This window comes from Theropithecus gelada, chromosome 5 (assembly GCF_003255815.1).
Source record: "Theropithecus gelada isolate Dixy chromosome 5, Tgel_1.0, whole genome shotgun sequence".
In the NCBI taxonomy this organism is placed as follows: Eukaryota; Metazoa; Chordata; class Mammalia; order Primates; family Cercopithecidae; genus Theropithecus; species Theropithecus gelada.
Window position 1 is genome coordinate 4444439 of NC_037672.1, and position 22189 is coordinate 4466627.

The window sequence follows — 22189 nt, forward strand, 5'->3', positions numbered from 1 at the left end:
CACAGCTAAGAGGGTTGGGATTACTCCCATTTTACCGGTGGGGGAACTGAGGATCAAATAGGAAATCCAGTTAAAGTGCATAGGCTAACTCAGGCCCAGGTCCCAGACCAAGCTGTGCATGAACAAAGGTAGATTTGGGTGAAACTTTGAGGAAATTGTAACAGAATTGCAGTTGTTTTTTTCCACATCCTTTGACCAGAGCTATGAGCCTGTTTAGTAAGTGTTCTTGTTCATGCCTGTGTGGCACCCATCCCCTCCCGTGTATGGTCACAGCACTCTGGGTGCCAAGGGCAGCTCGGCAGTCAAGAGAGCGCACTGGGGCCACCATGCTTGACCTCACCACCAAGGCCCACCCCCAACTGGCTTTGTGCCCTCAGGCAAGGTCTTTAGCTTTGCTATGCTCTCATTTTATCATTTGTAAATTAGAACTGATGATAAAACTTCTTCCTAGGATCAGTGTGAGGATTAAAAAAGTTAGGGCATGGAGGCAGCTGGTGCCATGTTAGCTCAGCACTCTTGACACATTAGACCATGGTGGTGATGGCGGTTTCCTCAGGATCCTCTCAGGCTTGTCCTGCCATGTACCCAGCCACCCACCCACCCACCCATCCATGCATCCACCCACCTATCCATGCATCCACCCACCTGTCCACACATCCACCCACCCATCCATCTACCCATCCACGGATTCATCCATCCACCCACCCATGCATCTACCTACCCACCACCCACCATACATGCATCCATCCATCCACCCAGCCACCCACCCATCCAACAATAGGTGGACCCTATGCTGTTTCAGACAAAGTGAAAAAGACGTGCACTCTGCCTTTCGAGGGGCTGCCAGCTCTGTGTGGGCCTCAGCTTTCCCATCTGTCCCAGGGTGACAGCCTCGTCCTCACAGGCTCATGAGGCACGTGCTGTCAGCCAGTCAGTCCGTGTGCCGGGGAGTTGGCCCCTAGCAGCGCGGCCTTCTGAGTTCACAGATGGACTGGCACTTTGTTCTGTAGTGACTTTGATGGGACAGCTGTGAATAGTGGCCGTTTAGGGAATTGCGTTTGGGGTTGTCCGTCAGGGGCCATGGGTGAAAGCCGAACTGGCTGAGTTGAAAGCGTGTCAGGATGAAGGTTTTCTGATGTGCCGGGAAGACACGTGGAGACCTTCAGCACTAGTGGGTGCACGGCCCTGATGGCCTCTCCCTGCACTGGCTTTCACGGTCCCTAGGATGGGCTGCCCTTCATGGGAACTGTGGTGTGTTCACACAGGTGTCTTGTCTGTTCTAGCAATGCCGCTTGCTTCCGTATCTGGCAGCTGCCTACGCCTTAGACCACTTCTCCAAGTCGCTCTTCCTGGACCTGGTGGAGCTCCAGCGAGGACATGCCTCGGGAGACTGCAGCGCCAGACAGGTGAGGTGGTGTCTGCTTCCTCAGCAGCATCGTTTGAATCTCACACGGTTGGAGCAGCACAGATTCGGCCTTCATTTCAAAGCAAAATCAGTCGTTTGATTTGCAAGGACAGAGCCTAGGACGCATTCCTCCAGTTGTTCCCACCCACTCGGAGCTCTTGGCCTCTGCTGCAATTGAACGGGCTGGGCACGCGTCCACACTCCTGCCTCTCAAGGATGTGCTGACACGACTCTTGGTTCCAGTCTGTGAGTTCAGCTGTTGGTCTTCTTTTGAGAACATGACGGTTTTGCAAAATCCACATTACCCGCCCCTCAGTGGCTTTCATGGTTCTGAGCCTTTTGTAAACAGCTGCACAAAGGTCTGAATCCCACTGACTGGATTTGAGTTGACAGTCAGAGGATTTGTGCCAGAAACAAGCGTGCAAATCCCGAGATCAGCCTCGGCATAAAGAGACGTCGAGAACGGATTTCTTTGTAGATGGTTATGAACTGATTTTCCGTTGTCCCTCCTGCTGCCTCCTGAGCAAGAGTGAAATGTGAATCGAAAGAAATAACCATGTTTGGAAGCAGAGGAGAAATACTGCAGATTGCAGTTACGCACAACATCAGAAAAAGCCTGCATCTAATTAGCATATCTTGAAATACTACTGGTGTCCGCATTCACGGCAGGTGATGGCGAAGGGATGACCTGCAGGATTGGTGGCAGAGCAAATCCCAGGCTCGGGAGGCCTGAGGAGGGAGTGCTTCTGACCACTGAAGGGGTTAAGCCTGTGTTTTCCTGGGAGCGTGAGTCAGTGGAGCTTTTGCCAGCTCTGACACTCTTCTGTGAATAATGTTGTAAAGGGTGACCGGGCTCATTGTTTCTGAAACTCAGCGGTTTAACCCAGGCAGAGGAGGGCCTCGACTCAGCCCCTTATGTGAAGTTGAAAACACTCATAAAATGGGTCATTGGACTTAACGTTTGTGTGTGTGTGTGTGTGTGTGTGTGTGTGTGTGTGTGTCTTCCTCTTGTTTTTCTTTTATAATTTATTTCTTTTTTAAAAGTAAAAATTCTTCTTTTAGCTTGAATCAGTCTCTAAAGTTTTTTGTTTGTTTTTTTGTTTGTTTTTGAGACGGAGTCTCGCTCTGTTGCCCAGGCTGGAGTGCAGTGGTGCGATCTTGGCTCACTGCAATTTCCGCCTCCTGGGTTCGAGCGATTCTCTTGCCTCAGCCTTCCAGAGTAGCTGGGACTACAGGTGCCCGCCAGCACACCTGGCTAATTTTTTGTATTTTTCAGTAGAAACAGGGTGTCGCCAATGTTGCCCAGGCTGTTCTCAAACTCCTGGGCTCAAGTGATCTGCCTACCTCGGCCTCCCAAAGTGCTGGGATTACAGGCGTGAGCCACTGTGCCTGGCCCAGTCTCTTAAGTTTTCATCATTAGATATCAAGCAGAAGCAAAGGAGTCTTCTTCTTCTTCTTTTTTTTTCCCTTAAAAGAAAAGCCTGCGTTACCTGCTGGTCCCAGGCAGTCTCCCATCCAAGTACTAACCAGGCCCAACCCTGCTTAGCTTCCAAGATCAGGCTCATTCAGGGTAGTGTGGCCATGGACAGCAAAGGAGTCTCAGTGAAACATGTTAGGCCCGAGGGAGGCACAGTGAGCACCCACGCAGAGCAGACCGTCAGTTACCGAGGCGCTTGCAGCCCTTCTGGAATGGACTGGTCCCGGCCCTTCCCTGTCCTGGGAGGGAGCATTGTCTGCGGTGCTGGGTCTGATTCTCTGGCCTTTCTTCATGGTTTCACTGCGAACAATTGCAACCTTCCATGGCGTGTCATTCACTCTGACGTTTGTGAACTTTATATAAACTGGGCCATGACATTCTTCTGCAGTTTGCTTCTGGGAGCCATGTCAGGGCCCCGAAAGCTATTTGCTGTGTGGAGCGGTGTTTTCATTGTTGTGAAATGGTATGAGCATACCACAGTGTACCCATACTTGGATAAAGACCCTTTTTTATTTCTAATTACAATTAGGTTTCCTCTTCTGTCATTTTCAGGATGTCTTGTATTAGACTAGAGGTGATGTGGTGGTTTGATGTTATTGCTGACATCTGACTTTTTGGTGTCAAAAGTCTCTTTTCACCTGTTCTTGTTGGATTCCCTCACCCAAAGGCAGAGCTTGGACGTGAGATCCACGCTCTGGCATCAGCCGGCAAGCCCCTGGCCTCGTGGACCGCCCAGCAAGGAATTCAGGAATGCCGGGAGGCGTGTGGAGGACACGGCTATCTAGCCAGTAGGTTTTGGAGAAGCGCATGGTGGTTTCCTGTCCTTAACCCTGCTGTTTGACTCTAGACCAGGGGTCGGCAGACTGTGGCCTGAAGACCAAATCCAGCCTGCCACCTGTTTTTGCAAATAAAGTTTTATTGGAACACAGCCAGCCACCCCCGTTCATTTGCACATTTCCTGCAGCTGTTTTCGCACTGCAAGGGCAGAGTTGAGTAATCCCAGCTGTGACATGTGGCTTGCAGAGCTGAACATATTTACTCTCTGGTCCATTGCAGAACAAGTTTGCCAACCCCTGCCCTAGATAGATCCCACTGCTTTCAGATGCCTGATGCTTTGGCCAAAATACAGGCAGAGAGCAGCTGATCTGCTCATTTGAATTTTAACTGTTTGGTTAACAGCTTGGTAGTAAACTAGCACCATGTTTTATTTGGATAGAAAATTCTTACACTTAGAAAAAGAGTCAGTTATATCAGCATTGACGATAACCGAGGCAGCTGTTGTGTGGTTAAGAACAGGGGCCACCAGCTTGCCTGGGATTGAGTCCTGGCTCCGTCTTAACAGCCTGGTAACCGTGGGCAGGTTGCTTAACCTCACTGTGCTCAGTTTTCTTATTTTTACAGTGGGGGGTGATAATAGTGTACCCACAACATAGGTTCTTGCCAGAATTAAGTGAATTAACACGTATGAAGTGTAAGCTTGGTATCTGGCTTGTAGTGCGTGCCCACTGACTTTTTTATTTGCTAATGCTGTTATTATTAGAATTATCATCAGCATTATTTACAGCTTACCTGCAAAACTTCCTGTGTGCTAATCTTAAATAATTAACTGGCAAAAACTGATTGCTCAAAGAAGGCCATGTACACGCTCAAAACAGCCACAGCGTCCGCAAAATTCTCTTGCCCTCCAGGAGCGCTTTAGGCCCTTGCCAAGTTTGTGAGAGTTTTGGCGATGCTCTGTCTAGAACTACACACACGCTTTCAGCGATCATCCGCCCACCACTGCAGTTCTAACTCGCACCTGTTCCAGCACGGGCCGGCAGCAGCGTGGCCTCTCACTCCCACCACACTCTGCCTTTGTCGCTTACTGCCATGTGGGTAGCCATGGCTGTACATAAGTTACTCATTTGCATGCTTTGTCCTCTGCGCAATGCCCTTGGTAGTTTTTATTTGTCGTTGTAACTCATCGGGATTCTATAAATAGTTGAATAACGAAATTGAATCTTGCAGTACTACAGACAACAAAGACAATGGAATCAAGATTCATCATATACATATACATATATATATATATACATATGCTGGGATTGAGACCAACACAACCAAAGCTCCATCTAGGTTTAGAAAATCAATTGCAAATGTTTCGCTGGGGCCTCTCCCGGCTCTTGTTCAGTGGCCAACCTGTTACATGACAGGAGGCACATGGCAAGATTTGACAGCAAGTCAGGAGAAAACGATCAGGTGTTCCAGGTGGTCACAAGCCTAATCACAAGCCTGCTGGCAGCGTGGCTGCAGTAGGAGTCCGTTCATGCTCTCAGGACCCATCAGTCATAGTATGTGAGTGTGAGAAGTCAGCTCCACTCCCTTCCTGCTGGGCCCATCCCAGCCTTACATTCAGAGAACACTTTCCATCAGAGCAAGCAGGCTCCAGTGCGTGAGGGTCTGGAAAGCGAGCCTTATAACCTATGTGAAGGCATCCAGCTAATTGATAGGAAAGACAAAAGAAAAGTTGTCTTGATATTTCCTGTATTAAAAGAAGAGTTCGTTCAGTTACAGAAGGAAGAAGGGCAGCCCTGGGGGCGTCAGCTTGCTGAGATGGTTCCCTCCTGTCAGCGACTCCATGCCGGGGGAGGCTCTGCGGGATGACCGTGCAGGGCTTGCTGACAGCAGTGAGGAGGAGCTGGGGTTGGGACTTGAAGCAGGGGTGACAGTTTTTTGTGTCTGGTCAAGCTGGGTTTAGGGCTTTTTTTTTTTGGACAGTCTTGCCCTGTCCCCCAGGCTGGAGTACAGTGGCATGACCATGGCTCACTTCAGCCTCAAATGCCTGGGCTCTTAGGCAATCCTCCCACCTCAGCCTCCAGGGTAGCTGGGACTACAGGTGCTTGCCACCATGCCCAGCTAATTTTTTTTTTCATTTTTTTGTAGAGATAGGGTCTCACTATGTTGCCCAGGCTTGTCTCAAACTCATGGCTTTTTTTTTTTTTTTTTTCTGAGACAGGGTCTTGCTCTCTTGCCCATGCTGGAGTGCAGTTGCACAATCTCAGCTCACTGCAACCTCCGCCTCCCAGGCTCAAGCGATTCTCCTGCCTCGGCCTCCTGACTAGCTGGGAGTGCAGGCACACACTCACCACACCTGGCTATTTTTGTATTTTTAGTACAGGTGGGTTTTACCATGTTGGCCAGGCTGGTCTTGAACACCTGGCTTCAAGTGATCCACCCGCCTTGGCCCCCCAAAGTGCTGCCATTACAGGTGTGAGCCACTGCGCCCAGCCTCTTAGGGCTTTTTAAATTCTCACATAGTGACTGGCTGTTTCACAATTATGCATCTTAAATGATGGTACTATCGTGGCTTTGTTGCAGTGAACCGGTTGGGTGTCCTTAGAGATGACAACGATCCCAACTGCACATACGAAGGTGACAACAACGTCCTGCTGCAGCAGACAAGCAACTATTTGCTGGGCCTCCTGGCACACCGGGTCCAGGGTGAGGCTCCACTGCACACTGGTGGGGGCCCTGGAACACAACCTGGCGGGGGTGGGTTCTCCTGGCCCCACTGATTCAGCTGTTCTGTGAACGCACCCTAGATGTGCAGAAGGAAAGAAATGTTATCAGATAGTGCTGACCGACTCCCCAAGGCATGGGCAAAGGTTGGGATGGGGAGAGTCCTTGAGACCCAGACCCTGGCTCATGGGTCCATGGCTGTCGGGTCCTCTGGACATTCTCCTTGCTTTGGGGTGCCCCCGGCTTGGTGTCCCCAGTGGCTTGGGTTCCCATCTTCCACCAAAGTCACTGGAATGTGTGTCCTAGATGGAGCTTGCTTCCGCAGTCCGCTGAAGTCGGTGGACTTTCTGGACGCCTATCCCAGCATCCTTGACCAGAAGTTTGAGGTCTCCAGTGTTGCCGACTGCTTGGACTCCGCAGGTAAACATGCAGGTGGAGGACTCCCCTGGTCTCCTGATTTCCTGTCATTCCCACCAGGAAACGCACCGTGCCTTGGTGAGGCGGCCCTTGGCAGTTCCAGCTGGGGCAGCAGTGGTGGTGGGAGGCCCTGCATGCAGCTTGTCCTGGGCTGGCTCGTGGAATATCTCTTTGCACCCGATGCCAGGTTAGACACTGACTCCACAGATGAATTGAAGGACGCCCACTCACCACCCTATGCCTTGCCTCTTGCCTTCCCCTCCCGTAGGATAAAGGGCGTGAGGGGCCACCTGGCCTGGTCTTTGTCCACTGAGCAGCCTCTGCCCCCTGCCCTGGTGCCTGGGCTGCCGCTGTCCCTGGGCCCTCCCAGCCACCTCACCTATTGGTCTTCCCCACCCCCAGCCCCTCCTGGCTCCCCAAACAGCAGATGTCCCTTCCCGCCCTGGCGCATCTCACACGCTTCCTTCCCTCGGCCCCTGTAGCACAGGCTCATCTCCCGTGGGTGTGGTGGTCGGGGTGGGGCCTCCTCTCAGGGGCCCACACAGAGCTGGCCATGGACAGCCTCCTGCAGGTGTGTCATGGGAGCTGCTGCAGGCTCCACCTCACCCACGCAGGGTCTGCTCAGAAAGGTGGAAACGAGAGCTGGGAATGGGGCGTCCGGCCGTGCTGGCAGCGTGGAAAGCAAAGCAGCTTCCCTGTAGACTGCACTGCATCCTGACAGGGGATCCGTCTCTGGAGAGCAGCTGCCCTCGCGTTCCCTGGTTAATTCTGCACGTGCTTGTTATGCACTTACTCTGCAGTTCGGGGCCAGTGGCCAGCATGACCGAGACCCCGTGCCTGCCCTCGTGGGACTTTGCAGTCTAGACCAGCAGACACAAAAACATCCCAAGGCCTCAGTCTTAGGGCAGCAGGAATTCTGCAAAGCAGTGATCCTGGCTGGTGAGGTGGAGCATGACTGGTGACCGCCTTGCGAGGGTCTTGGCCTTTGAATTGAGGTCTCAGTGAAAGGCAGGGGCAGCCATGGGTATGTCCGATGGACGGGTGTCTCAGGAGGAGGAGGAGGCAACAGGGCCCAGCCTGTGCGGAGCTCATCTCGATGCGAGCGTGCATCGTGTTCCCCTGCTATGAATGACCGGAGGTGAGCGCCAGAGGCCTGGTGGAATGGGGTGTGCTACTTGTTTTGATGATTCATATTTTTAAAAATGTTCCTCATGGAAAAAGGCCACTCTGGTTGCTCTGTGGAAACGGAGGTGAGAGGCGGTTGGGACAGGTGAGAGGGGCTGCCCTGCGCCCCTACACAGAAGCACCTGGCAGAGCTCTGCGTGTTCTACAGGGCACTCCTAAAGGCTCCCTCAGCTCTGGCTCCCTGGGTGCAGGCAGGGACAGAGCAATGATTCAAACCCAAGCCTGTGGGACTGCAGAGCTCTGAATCTTTTGTTACTGCTCCTGGATGCTTCCTGCCCAGTGGTCTGGGTGAGATGTGACAGAAAGAGCAGGGCTGGAGCTGCCCCCACCTCCATGCCACCCATGTCCCTGTGAAATGCCTTCCTCCCACCACAGCCCCCATCTGTCAAGCCGCATATCACAGAGAACAGCTCGAACCCGCAGCGACGCCTCCATCTCCCCATCACCTCACTCAGCGGTATTTAGTGAACGTCTTTGCTTTGCCACCAAAGCACCTATTTGTGCAGAAGAGAAGGGCCGAGAGGGGGTCCCAATGCGCTGTCCCGGTGGGCCAGGTAGAAACTAACCCCTCCGTAACACCCGAGACTGGAAGAGCAGGCCCACCCTCCGGAGCGAGACATCAGCTCCCGCCAGGCTGCCGGAGGTTGATCCTGGTCCCTCCTCCTGCCGGCCGTGGAACCTACAGCAAGTTCCTCAGCCTTCCTGCCTCGGTTTCCTCATCTGCAGCACAGGGATGGTAATGGTATCCCCTTCATTAGGTTTTCGTAGAGTGGACTGAATTCAGCGCCTAAAGCACTTAGTGCAGCACTTGGCGCCAAATCAGTGCTCAGCTCAGCAGCCACAGAGTTTGGGCAGGAACCGCTCTCAAGGTGCGGCACACTCAGCTGGGCGGATAGAGCAGGGATTTGGAGATGGGAGGACGCTCTTGGCTTTGCATTCAGGAGACCAGAATGCGAGGGTCCCCAGGGGTTCTGGGAGGCCCCTGGATCCTCGGGAGGAGGGAGCCCATGCAGGGGACAGGCGCACGTGGAGGACGCGTTCCGGCCTTCAGGACCGACGCCATGGATGTGATAGCAGCCCCCGAGCGTGTGCCCTTGTCCGTCTCCAGCCCTGCAGGCTACTTGTTCACACGGCAAAGAACACACAGCCATGGCCGAAGCCCGTGTGGAGCCTGGGTCGGGCCAGCTTCCCGGCGCCTTCCGCTGCCAGCACCGTCAGCATCGTATCAGGACGCGCCCGCGTCACTGCTTGGTTTCCCGTGGGCCCTGCGCTGGGTTACAGCTTCTGACGGTAACTAACCGTGCAGACCTCAGCCTGCCTGTTTGGGTGTCAGTAGGAAATGGGGACACGTTTGATGAACTATTTCTGATGTTTGCAAGTCACTTTTTTTTTTTTTTTTTTTTTTGAGACGGAGTCTGGCTCTGTCGCCCAGGCTGGAGTGAGTGGCGCGATCTCGGCTCACTACAAGCTCCGCCTCCCGGGTTTACGCCATTCTCCTGCCTGAGCCTCCGGAGTAGCTGGGACTACAGGCGTGAGCCACCGCACCCAGCCGCAAGTCAGTTTCTAAGCTTCCCAAATGTTGCCACAGGAAGAACTAGAAAATGACCTAATCATTGTAGTAACTTCAACCCAACCAAAACCTTTTTCCTAAAACCATCGCTCCCTATATTAATAAAATGAAAACATAGACGGCGCAGCCAGCTTCTCCATGTGCCCATCACGCTCTGCTCTTCCCTCCCCTTCCCCTGAGACTGAAAGCAAAAGCAGTTTTACAGTCTCTCCATCATCGGGAGAGACACCAAAGTCATCTGCTTTTCCTACAACTGCCCTAATGTTTACAAGATGCAACAAAGTGAAAACATTTTCCAGAGTAACAAAGGCAAATGACTTTCTCTTGTGGAAAGTGGTGTGGGAGCGAGATCACCATTATCCCTCACGCCGCAGGGAAGCTTGTGGGTTCTGCCAGCCCCGTCGTCTCAAGGGCATTTGGTCACAGATCCCAGGGCTCAGGGCTGACTGCAGCCTGCGTCATGTGGATCTTTGGTAAAAGCTGTGTAAGTGATGTGGGGCCCTCAGGCTCTGCAGGATTGAAGAGACACAGGCCTCTTCCAGGGTTGCGCTCGCCTGTGAGGAAGGGTGGAGGATTTGCCAAGCCCATGGCTGATCCTTCAGGGGTTCCTATTCTGACTTGGGTGGGGAAGGCCGGGTTTTCTGTTGAGTTCCTCTGATTTTTGCACAGGCCTGTGTGCTGAGCTGAGTGTCACAGCCCTGTGCCTTGGGGCCTGTGCTGTTGCTCCCTGCCACGGGCCCTGTTCTCCTTTAGCTGGCTGGTGTGCATTCGTAGTAAGCAGTTGCAGTGTTCACTACCCGGACACGTGTGTATGTGTGGACTGCAAGGTCACAGAATGTAGGCCAGAGGTGACATGGGGCCATGTGTGAGTGGTGGAGTCACGTGGGTGAGTGGTGAGGTCACGTGGAGTGCATGGTGAGGTCATGTGAGGTGAGCAGTGGGGTCACAGGTGAACGGTGGAGTCACGTGGGGGTGAGTGGTGAGGTCACGTGGAGTGCAGGGTGAGGTCATGTGAGGTGAGCAGTGGGGTTCATGGTGCAGACGGTGTTCCTAGAGGATGGGAGCACAGGCTCTTGGGTCAGCACTGCCCCCCGCTGTGACCTTGAGCTAGGCTTTAATCTCTCTGAGCCTGTTTTCCTCCTGCAAGACAGTGGAGAGGGAATGCGGTCACCTCGTGCTGCCTGGCAGGTGCCAGGCCATGGTGCCCTCGGTGGGGGGTTGCTGTGTGTAGGGGGCCACTGTCCTGAACACTTCATTGGAAACAACAGACACAGGTGCAGGTGAGGTCTGCCTTGATGGGTCAAGGAATGTTTCCCAAAAAGCCGGCACCTGAGGGTGTCTTGGAGGGTCTGTGCGTTGTGCTTTTGGGGAGCACTGGTCGTTCAGGAGCACCAGAGCAGTGGGCATGGTCAGACCCGGGCCCGTGATCTGGCTGAGGAGTTGGGGCCGCCGTCCAGGCCTTGCTTTCCAGGGCTTGCCTGGGTCAGAATCCGAGTTAGGAGTGCTCCGATGCTGACGCAGCAGGGACTGGGCTCAGAGACAGGAGAGGAAACCGACACCCGAAAGGCAGGCAGTGCATGCGAAGAGCTCTCCATGGGGTCAAGGACGGAGTCCCAGCTGCGGAGGGGGGCAGGTCGAGGGGCAGTCATTGGGTGCACAGGACAGCTGGGGGCACCTTCGAGAGTCCGTCTGGTGTGTGGCACATGGAAAGGCTGTGGTGACCCAGGATTCTGGGAGAGTCTTGAGGACAGAAGTTGCTGACGCTGGGTGTGTCCTCGGGCCTCCAGCAACCGTATTCCAAGCAAGAGAATGCGCTGCCCGTCAGTGCCCGTCTTCCACGTACTTTGTTTCAGCGATACTGTTTCACTTCCAGATTAACTCTGGAAATGGCAAGCATGGCACCCACCTTTCGTTTGCTGTCATCTGCTTTTTGGGGGATCTTCTCCCCTGCGTGTGAACACATCAGACTGACATGCTTTATTTTTTAATGAAAAACCAAGAACCAAAAGCAGAGTGTAAGGAAAAACACGGTGCAAACATACCTCATTTCTCAAGCGTTCGTCTCACTTGCAGCCCACAGCACGGTCTAACTGGCTGTCGACGGGAAGCCTCATGGGTTAATTCTGGTTGCAGAGATAGATTGGAAAACTCGGGTAACTGCCGTGAAGTGTCCACCACAGAGGGACACCTCCCGGGGCAGTGTTTGGGAACGGCCAGGACAGGCTGGGAGGGAAGCCCAGCTACGGCTGATGCGTGGTGGGACACGGGGGCCTCTGGTGTGGTCAGAAGGAATTTGCACAAGCGGTTTCTGGCCAGACCGTTTCCTTGGTTTTGTTGCTATGTAAATAAGTCATGGAAAGCACAACTGCACAGCGTCCACCTTTCCTTGCTGTTCGTGACCATCTGCCCTGCTGGGGAGAGCTTGGGATGTGGCAGAGCCTTTAGGAACAGGCGGTGGTCATGAGGGCCTCCCCTCAGCATTGGTTGCAAAATGGACCTGAATTTTCCTATAATGTCCTGAAGGGTAGCATGTGCGGCTCAAGGATGAGCCCTGGGCAGCCTGCCAGCAGCAGAGGGCCACAGCCTGGGCACCAAAGATAGCAGGCAGTGACTCTTCTGGTGCAGAGGCGGAAACCCCAAGGCAGGATGGGGCAGGGCTGCCCCGCTCCCTCTGCTGGGGAGTCCTCCTGCCCAGGCTCCTGGCAGCTCCAGGAGTCCTTGGCTGCGGCTGCATCATGCTGGCCTTTGCCTCCTCTGTGACTTTGCCGTCTCTGCATCTTGTAAGGACACGTATCATTGGACTTAGAGTCCACCCTAGTCCAGGAGTCCCTGATGACCTCCTTCAGTACCTCAACGTCATGACATCTGCAAAGACCCTCTTCCCAACAAAGGTCATATTCACAGCTGTGGGAGTCAGTTGGGGCCACCATTCAACGCCTCATGCCTGGCAGGACTTGGCAAGGGGAGCCTTGGCTCCCTGAAGATGCCTGTATGGAGGAAACCTCCGCCCAGCCCTGCCTGCGCCCTGCGGGGTCAGCGGCACCTGCCTTTCCTTCCCGCTGGGGAGCTGAGACCTCCGGCCGCCGCCTGATGTCTGAGCCTGGGGAACGGCCTGCTCTGCTTTATGACTCAGTTCCTCTCAGTTATGCTGTGAGGGTGAATGGATATAACAGCCGAAAGCAGTCGGGTGTGCTGTGGCAGGAACTGCAGCATTGGGTGTTTTCTTCCCAGTGACCTGGGCTGTGTGACATAGAAGGAAATCCCAAGGGCCCCTGAGTTCAGCCTTTGGGCTCAGACTCGGCGTGGCTGACCCCATTCTCCTGCCTGGGATCTCTGAGCAAGACTGGCTGCCAGGCAGAAGGCCCCCTGCAGCCTGGAGGTGCCTCATGTCCGGGCACCAGGCCCTCTGTGCCTGGGCAGGGAGTGGATGTGAGCGTGGCCTCCATGTGCGGCTGGTCCGCAGCTCTCCCCTACATGCTCACCATGTGCCTGGGCCCATGTCCTCATCAGCGGGGTGGTAGCAGTACAGCCTGGTGGGGTCTCAGGACCATGCCTGGTCCATAGGGAGTACTGTGGGAGGCCAGCTCTGGCCATGCTGTAGGGGGCCCTGCAGATGTGGGCACCACTGCCAGGGGAAGGGGAGGATGAAGAGGGGGCTCCAGCTGTCCTGCCTGACACCCCACCTTGGGGCCTCCTTGTCTGCTGCATCTGCTCCCTCCTGCCCTTTTGAATCTTGTGGGGGGGCCCCCCAGGGTACGAGGCCTCAGGTACCCCCTCCCCCACCATGTCAGTCCCCAGTTCCACAGCTCCAGCAGGCAGTGAGGTCCAAGGGCCAGGCAGGGGGAGGTGAACGGAAGCACCCCTTCCTCTCGCCACTGGGCACCACCGCCGGGCAGTTGTCCTGCTGCCCATGCAGTCCTGGCTGATGCTGCAGGGACAGCACCATGCTTCACACAGACCGAGCCTGGTGCGTGCGAGAACGTGCGGCTGTCGCACTCGAGGGTCCGCTCTAGTGGCGGCACCGTGCCCCTGTGGCCTCCAGGCTGCTGGAACAGTGTAGAACTCAGGACAGCCCCAGCCTGAGCCAGAAAGTGCCTCCAGCCAGAGGGGCCCTGGGCAGATGCCGTCCCTGTGCCTCAGTTTCCCTACCTATAAAATCAGACCCACCCCATACGCCTGCTCGTCACGAAGATGACACCGTACCTGCAGGATGCTGGCAGTGCCTTGTCCCTGGGGGTGAGTCGTGACAAATGCTAGTTTCTCTATTGTTACTTTTTCTCCTTCTGTTTCTCGTTCCAAAGTCGCCCTGGCAGCATACAAGTGGCTGGTTTGCTACCTGCTCCGAGAGACTTATCAAAAATTAAACCAAGAGAAAAGATCAGGAAGCAGTGACTTTGAAGCAAGGAATAACTGCCAGGTAGGTATTTGTTTTCAAAATTCCCTTTTGTATTATTTGCTCTTAATTCCCCAGTCGTTGTGTCCTTGGCAGTTCAGGCCCCAGACCCTGAGCTCCCGTGACCCTGGGCAGATGACTTGATGACTTTGCCTTGCTGGGCTGGGGAGGTCATGGATGTTACTTTTACCGTGCCTGACGGTTCCCAGCCCGTAAACCAGAGCAGTGAAGCGCTGGGTTGTGAGAGCCTTGGATGCACAGACAGGCAGGGACACCACTGCGGACACTCAGGGTGCTCCCTCCTGACTCATGGGAGTGACGCCAGCGCCCTGCTTGGTTTTCCACAAGTTGCTCTTGCCTTCCCGAGGGGCTGGGGTGGCAATGGTGAGTGGGTCGTCATTGGCCTTGGAAAGTGCTTTGGTTCTCACACCTGGACAGGGCTGTCTTTTGTGTTCTGGGAAGCCACAGGGGAAAAACAGCCTGTTATAAAACGCCTTGTCATGCCAGGAACCTGGTTCCGTGTGATTCCAGCCATGTCCCGGCTGTCTGCCCTAGAGCAGAGCCCAGCCCCTCCCCTGTCTAGGGGGCAGCTGTTGGGGGCAGTGGGGCTCCCGGATGTGTCTGTGGGTGCCGTGAGCACTCTTGGTGGAGTGTGCCAGCCCTAACCATAGCTATGGGGAGACTCAGGCCATGAGTGTTGTGCAGGGAGGCCATGGATACGGAGAGAGCCGCTGTCGCCCCTTCTCCCTAGTGTCAGTTCATGAAGTTATGGGTTGGCTTCAATAATGAAGCCGCTGTGGGGACCCAGGTCCACGTCTGCCTGTCTCTGGGAAGGCCTGGCACCGCACAGCCTGCTGCTGGGGGGCAGCCGCGCCCCTCAGGCCAGCACCTCTAGAACCTGCTGCACACACCTGCCCTGGGATGAGGAGAGAAGGCGGGAAGGATGGGCTCCTGCCGAGCTCAAAGAGACCCGGATTGGACCGGGCGCATTGGCTCATGCCTATAATCCCAGCATTTTTGGAGGCCAAGACAGGTGGATCACAAGGTCAGGAGATCAAGACCATCCTGGCTAATACAGTGAAACCCGGTGTCTACTAAGAATACAAAAAATTCGCCAGGCATGATGGCAGGCACCTGTAGTCCCAGCTACTTGGGAGGCTAAGGCAGGAAGAACTGCTTGAACATGGGAGGCAGAGGTTGCAGTGAGCCGAGATCACACCACTGCACTCTAGCCTGGGTGACAGAGCAAGATTCCATCTCAAAAAAAAAGAAAAAAAGAAAACCAGATTGAATTTATAGCTGAAAAGAAATGAAGTCAGCAGGTGGCCAGGGGTCAGTAAAACTTGTAGTTTAGGGCCATGGTGACCGAAAATAGGAGACTTGAAGTGACCCTTCCAGAACAGGCTGCCTTCTGTACCCACCCTGGCTGATAACACGGCAGGTTGGGTCATTCAGAAACCAATGGATGCCTGTCAGCTTCCACCACTCCCTCCTCTGCAGGCCACATCCTCGTGTTAAGGTGGAATAGGCTGCTGCACTGGCTCATGTCTGTAATGCCAGCGCATTAGGCAGGCTGAGGCAGGAAGATCGCTTGAGCCCAGGAGGTTGAGGCTGCAGTGGGCCGCGATCACATCACTGCACTCCAGCGTGGGCAACAGAGCAAGACCCTGTCTCAGAAAAGAAAAAAAGAATTTTTTTAATGGAATGGAGATTCTCCAATGAGTTATGAAACAAGACCCCCAGAAACGGAGGGCACAAAAGGACCCCATTCCTAACAACACCTGTGTCTCTTAGAACTGCCTGGTAGGTCCTTAGCACCCCCTTCCAGCCCTGGCCTATGCTGGGGCCGCGGCATGTGTGACCCCACAACACCCCAAGTGCGTGGCTCAGCTGCTGAGAAACCACTTACCTTCAGCTTTTCCTTCGAGAACTTGGTAACAGAATTTCAGGGAGTCCTGCGGCAGAGGCCAGGAGGGGTCCTGGGTTCTGAGTCCGGCTGAGACGGTGACCTTGGGCCGAGCTGTGGAGCTGACAGACACCCACAGACACCAGCCACAAGGCCTTGGAGGGAAAGCAGTTGCCAGGGTGGGGCTTCGTGCTCCAGACCTGCTCTGGGTCGCAGAGCTTTCAAGAGCAGGGGACGTTTGTGACAGCTGAGAGCCCTTGGGGCCCTGGGCTGGATGCTAAGGGGCCCATGGGAGATGCAGCCCCTTCCCCTGCAATACGGCATGAGAAGAAAGTCTCAGCCTAGACTAGCCTTTTCAGGAAGATGGGAGCCGGAAGCTGTTAAAAAATAAAACCATCGGATTTGGCTGCATAAAGGTTCAGCATTTCTGCATTGCAAAAGATGCTCTGAACAAAATCAGAAGCCACACAGCAGACTGGGGAAGCCCACGTGGCATGTCGCTGACAGAGAACACCCCCAGGAAGGAAGGAACTCCTTCGGATAGATGCCCGCCTGGTCGGAAACCAGCCCTAGCAGCCGCTGACCTGGAGGCAGGGCCAGGAGCTGCAGGTCAAAGCCGTCCTTCGCAGGCATCAGGCTGGGCTCGGGCAGCAGCACCGTTCGTGGAGAGGGTGACGGCTGTGTCCTTTGAGAAGGTTACTGGCCATTTTTGTTAGAAGTGTGCTTACTCTTTGACCTGGTGGGGAAAATTGATTAACTTTTAAACATTTTCTGGCTCTTGCCAATAACCGCTATCTACCATTTACCCACCGTAAGCCAGGCATGCGCAGAAAGGTCTTTAACAATGCATTTCTCTCGTTTTTCGGCTGAGTGACACCTTCACGTGTTCAACAGCCAGTAGATATAAAAGGTGGGTGGTGGCGTCCCTGCACCCTGCCTCCAGCCTGGGAGTAAAAAGATGGGCGGTGGTGTCCCCATAGCCTGCCTCCAACCTGGGACTAAAAAGGTGGGTGGTGGCGTCCCTCCTACTGACCTCCAGCCTGGGACTAAAAAGGTGGGTGGTGGCGTCCCCGCACCCTGCCTCCAGCCTGGGACTAAAAAGGTGGGTGGTGGCGTCCCCGCAGCCTGCCTCCACCCTGGGATCGACCCCTGTCACAAGGGCTCCAGGTTCCCTTCAGGAATTTGCACATCAGAAGGCGGACAAGGATGAGGACATTTGTTCTCCCTGAGCCACATGCTGGATTCTGTATCTGGGTTGTTTCATGTTGTCTACTTTGGGAGTGAAGGAAGTTGAGGCCAAGAGAAATGCCCAAGGTCCCCCAGCTTGCCTGTGCCGGGGCCAGGATTGCACCTGAGCCAGCTGTCACAGAGCCCAGCCCTTTCCCCAGGCTGCGTGGCTGCTGTCTGAATTTGGACAATTTGGGGTTTAGTTTTTTGCCTGAACTATATCCATTGCCTCTTAAAATGTACTTCAGAAATCAGAGTGTACCAGACTGGGACCCTCCCCTCTCTCTGTGCTGAAGATTTCCTGGGGTGTCCAGGTTTACTGCTGTAAAGGGACAGCTGACTATAGCTGCATGGAGCCTGAGAAGTGCCTGTCCCAGTCCTAGCTGGGGACAGTTTGGCAGCTCTGGAGGGGCAGCTGAGGTGGTCCAGAAGATCCCCGTAGAGCACAGTCCAGCCCCTGCCCTGTCTGGGGGCAGCTGGTGGGGGCAGTGGGACTCCCAGATGTGTCTGTGGGTGCCGTGAGCACTCTTGGCTGGAGTGCGCCAGCCCTAACCATAGCTATGGGGACACTTTGGCCATGGGGAGGGACTGCACCTGAGACATTACTGTCCTCCCGGGTCTCTGGAGTTCATACCACGTGGGATGCTTCCTGGGCCCCAGCCCGCGTTGGTTAATGTTGTGGTCAGCTCTGCTGGTTGCCATGGCAGACACTGTTTAGGGAGCCCATCCTCGGAGCCTGTGTCCCCCCGGTGACTGCTGGCCTTATGTGGACCTTTCCTGGAACAACAGCGCAGTGTCATGCAGGCAAATCCTGGGGACTGAGATGCCGTCGAGCACAATAGAGCTGCCATCGCAGGCGCTTCCTGTGAGAGGGCTGCCTTGACCCCAGCAGCACCACACGGGAGACAACACTGAGGCTTGTATGATGCCTTTTGCTCTCTTGCACAGCTGCAGAGCCGAGTGACTCTGTGTTTCAAAACTCACTGGCACTCGGGATGCATTATTTGACAGCAGCAACGTTCCAGAGGGGGCTGTCTTTCTGGCCCCCGTGGCCTGTCTGGCCTGTGCCGTCGCTGTATCACACTCTGTCACTTTCATGGCAAAACACACTGAAGCGGCGTGGTGACTGCAGGTGAGGGGGAGGGTGGTGCGGGGCACAGGGCTTAGACTCAGATTCGGTTCTGAGGACCGCCTCTCTGTGCCCGGGCCCTGCTGGGATTGGCTGGGATTGGGGTTCGCAGAGGACCCATGGCGAGAGGAGAGGCCCTTGTGGTGTGGGAGCACGTTTTGGGGTGTGGGCGGATTCAATGGAATTGCCATGTTCTCGTGGACGCAGGAGTAGCTTGCGGGGATGCAGGTGCCGTCGCCCGCTTGTTTCATGGAAGGTGAAAGGAGGAGGGGCTGAGGCCTGGAGCTGCAGCACACGCCTGGCAGCTCCCCCACAGGCCTGTATTATCAGCCTCCTGCCAGAGGCCTCGGGTGGGAGCCTGAGGGCTGCCCCACCTCACTTGGCAGGGCTCTGGGAATTCTGGGTGCTAATCCTAGCTGGGGTCTGTCGTGCAGTCCCCACGGCCCCAGTGCAAGTCCAGATCCCGCCAAAACCATGGCCCAGAGCTATGGCACGTGTGAGATCAGGAGAGGGCAGGAAGCCCCAAGGCCCCGGGCTGGCACACTCCATGCTCAGACAGCAGGGAGCAGGACAGGCCTTCCTGGCACCAATGGGACGGCCCACCCATGAGTGTGCAGGACCCAGCGGGGGTCTTGGGACAGGACCAGTCAGGCTGGCACGAAGCAGAGCGGGAAAGCAGCTTCTCCCGGTTTCTGTTTTCCCGAGGCTCCTGATCCCAACAGGGCCCTGGAGGACACTGGCTATGTCACTGGAGACCCTGCTGCCGTGTGCTTCGCCCTGCTGTGTTCTGGGAAGATTTGGGGCAGCAGCATAGGCCAGGCATGCAGCCGGGTCCTCCTGCAGCAGTCGGTCCCCCATACCCTGTATTTCATCACTTGGCTGGATTTTTTTTTTAATTTTAAAAATGGCACCTGCTCATCCTAACAAGTCAAGCAATGCGTGTGTTGTTTTCCTAATTTAAAATATCTGGTGAGATGATAAATGGGAGACAGGGAAAGAAAGGCTAATAAGTGAAGTTGATGATTATCAGCAAATGTTTTTGATATTATAGCAGATGCTGGCAAGGCTGTGGAGAAAAGTGACATGGATACACGGTTGGTGGGAACACAGATTAGTTCAGCCACTGTGGAGGGCAGCTTGGCGATTTCTCAGAGCTAAGAGTTGCTCTTCCCCTCAACGCAGCGATCCCATTACTGGGTACATACCCCAAAGAAAAGCAATCATCCTGCCAACCGGACACATGTACCTGTACGTCCATCGCAGCACTATTCACAATAGCAAAACTGTAGAATCAACCCGGGTGCCCCACAGCGGTGGACTGGATAAAGAAAATGGGGTACATAGACACCACGGGATACCGTGCAGCCATCACTACCAACAGTCATGGCTTTTGCAGCAACATGGATGCAGCTACAAGCCGTTATCCTCAGCAAACTAACGCAGCAATGGAAAACCAAATGCTGCATGTTCGCACGTATAAGTGGGAGCTAAACATTGGGCACTCATGGACATAAAGATGGGAGCAGCAGAGCCTGCGGGGGACGTACGGCATGGAGAGAAAGGAGAGAAGCATGCTCTGGAGGCTTTGGAGGAGGGGGTGGCAGTTCCTTTGGAGAAGCGAAGTCAATTCTGAGCTCAGGGAGGAGCTTGACAAGCCCCTTCTCCAGCTCCTCTGTCTTCCTGTGTGGAAGAAGCCAGGTCCTGGGCCCTCGGGGGCCTCCTGGTGGGCGCCCACACTGTAGCCGCAGAGCATCCCGAAGCCTGCCCCAGGCCCGGTGTGCAATGACCGTGCCTCTCCCAGTCCCAGATGGGAGCTGAGCTGAGATTGAGGCCTTGGAGGGCGTCGGTGGAGCCAGAGCACTCCCAGCTCCATCTTCACATAGGCCTTTTCCATCGTGTTCTAGAAACGTCTTATGCTGCACGGCGTCTGTGTGCTGCCTCACTTCATGTTACTGTCCTAGGACTTGCACGGGAATGCAGACCCGCGTTCGTGTTTCCTGAGAACTTCCTCCACCGGGAATCTGGGCGGGGCTGGAACTTTCATGGTCCTTATGATGCTGTCCTGTGTTCCAGGTGTCCCACGGCCGTCCCTTGGCGCTGGCCTTCCTGGAGCTCACTGTGGTGCAGAGGTTCCATGAGCACGTGCACCAGCCCTGCGTGCCGCCCTCGCTGCGGGCCGTGCTGGGGCGGCTCAGTGCTCTGTACGCCCTGTGGTCCCTGAGCCGCCACGCGGCCCTGCTCTACCGAGGTGAGGCTTCTGACCGCGGGCTTGCGTCCTCCCCAGAGTCAGGGCCCCGCTGTTGTATCTAGGAAGCTGCTTCCTGCACCATTGTCCTCCTTCCACAGGACTTACTGAGCATGGCGGAGGGCGCTGTGGGCAGATGAGGAGCCCACTTCCATAATGAGAGGCATATGGGGCAGAACAGTGTCAGGGTGGTGCCAAGAGACCCAATTTTCCTTTCACTTGGGGTTCGGTTCAGAGAGCACTTCCAGAAGGCCCCCTCGTGCCAGGCAGCCTGCCGGGCTCTGCAGAGAGCAGAAGCCCACCCACTAGGTCCCATAAGGCACAGGGAGACACGAGCCAGGAGTGTCTAGACTTGGGAACCCTGGAAGACTTCCTGGAGGACGGGGTGCTGGGGCTGATTCCTGGAGGATTGGTGGGAATGGGGTAAACCAAAGTTTGTCAACCTTTTGTTGGTTGTTGCCCCCAGCAAGTCTTTTTAGGTGGTTCTTCCCAATGGCTGGCACCCATGCATCTTTGGTACTAGGATATACCACATATCCATTCATGTCCTGCATCTCTGGGCTTGTGAAGAATAAGATCCTCCCCACCCCAAGAGCCAGCGTTTACCCCCTGGAAGGTGGTGCTGACCCCGTGGAGGCCTTGACCATGCCCAGGTGCACCAAGGAAGGGACACGAGTGTCTGCCAGAGAGGGCGGGCACAGGGCAGGAGCCCCACTGCTACCTGAGAAAAACCCTAAGTGATAAGACACGGTTCTCGCCAGCAAAAATCATAGCAAATGCAGATCCTGCCACAGATGCGCTCCCGAACGCACAAGGCCACGGCCTTGGACCTCTTAGGGCCCCACCAGAAACCACAGCGGCTGGAGGCGACACCAAGAGCCAAGTCCCCCTGCAGCCTCTGAGTCCCTGCAGAGGCTCCCCCTCTGCTCCCCTGGGTGGTCCCAGGTACCCCCTCGCCCCTGCGCCCCCTGCCATGCACCCCTGCTTCGCTCTGTCCAGGAGCCCCTTCCTTGCTTCCTCCCGAGGGAGGAACCCACCCAGCCTCCCTGAGCCCCAGCAGGTGTGAGCCCAGTGGCCACCCGTCACCTCTGAGCCTGGGACCTTGCCTCCTTCGTTGCCCCAGGCCACAGACCATCAATGCCTGAGTGGGAAAAGGGTATCAGAACTCGGCCCCTGAGCCAGCACGTTCCTCGGGTCACAGCTGGGCTGGGGACAGCAATGACACTGATGTGTTCACCCAAAACAGGCCTCCTATGTGGCCAATTTGGAAAGTGCACTCAGGGCATGTTGGTATTGGGGTTGGTTTTGGACTGAGGACCCAGCCCCCACATGACCGAGGCTATGCTTGCAGGTGGATACTTCTCTGGTGAGCAGGCAGGAGAAGTGTTGGAGAGCGCCGTCCTGGCCCTGTGTTCCCAGGTGAGCCGTGGGTGCTGCCGTGTTCTCTACATCCATGTTACACAACCACCCAGAGCCGACACGCACCCCCTTAGCGTCACCCAGAGCCGACACACACTGCTTTAGTGTCACCCAGAGCCGACACGCACCCCCTTAGCATCACCCAGACCGACACGTACCACCTTAGTGTCACCGAGAGGAGCCGACGTGCACCGCCTTAGCATCACCCAGAGCTGACACGCACTGCCTTATCGTCACCCAGAGCTGACACACACCCCCTTAGTGTCACCCAGACCAACACGCACCACGTTAGTGTCACCCAGAGGAGCTGACGCGCAC

General features: G+C 55.3%; 1 protein-coding gene across 2 annotated transcripts in view; it reads left to right on the forward strand.

Annotated features, from left to right (window-relative positions):
• The window catches only part of ACOX3 (acyl-CoA oxidase 3, pristanoyl), a 55392-nt gene that overhangs the window by 24239 nt on the left and 8964 nt on the right, over positions 1-22189 (forward strand). For both annotated transcript variants that reach the window (XM_025385942.1, XM_025385943.1), the window contains exons 10-16: positions 1284-1406; positions 3550-3670; positions 6240-6362; positions 6687-6800; positions 13854-13969; positions 20281-20455; positions 21804-21871. In XM_025385942.1, the coding sequence (XP_025241727.1) occupies positions 1284-1406; positions 3550-3670; positions 6240-6362; positions 6687-6800; positions 13854-13969; positions 20281-20455; positions 21804-21871 (840 nt within the window). The remainder of the gene's footprint in view (positions 1-1283; positions 1407-3549; positions 3671-6239; positions 6363-6686; positions 6801-13853; positions 13970-20280; positions 20456-21803; positions 21872-22189) is intronic.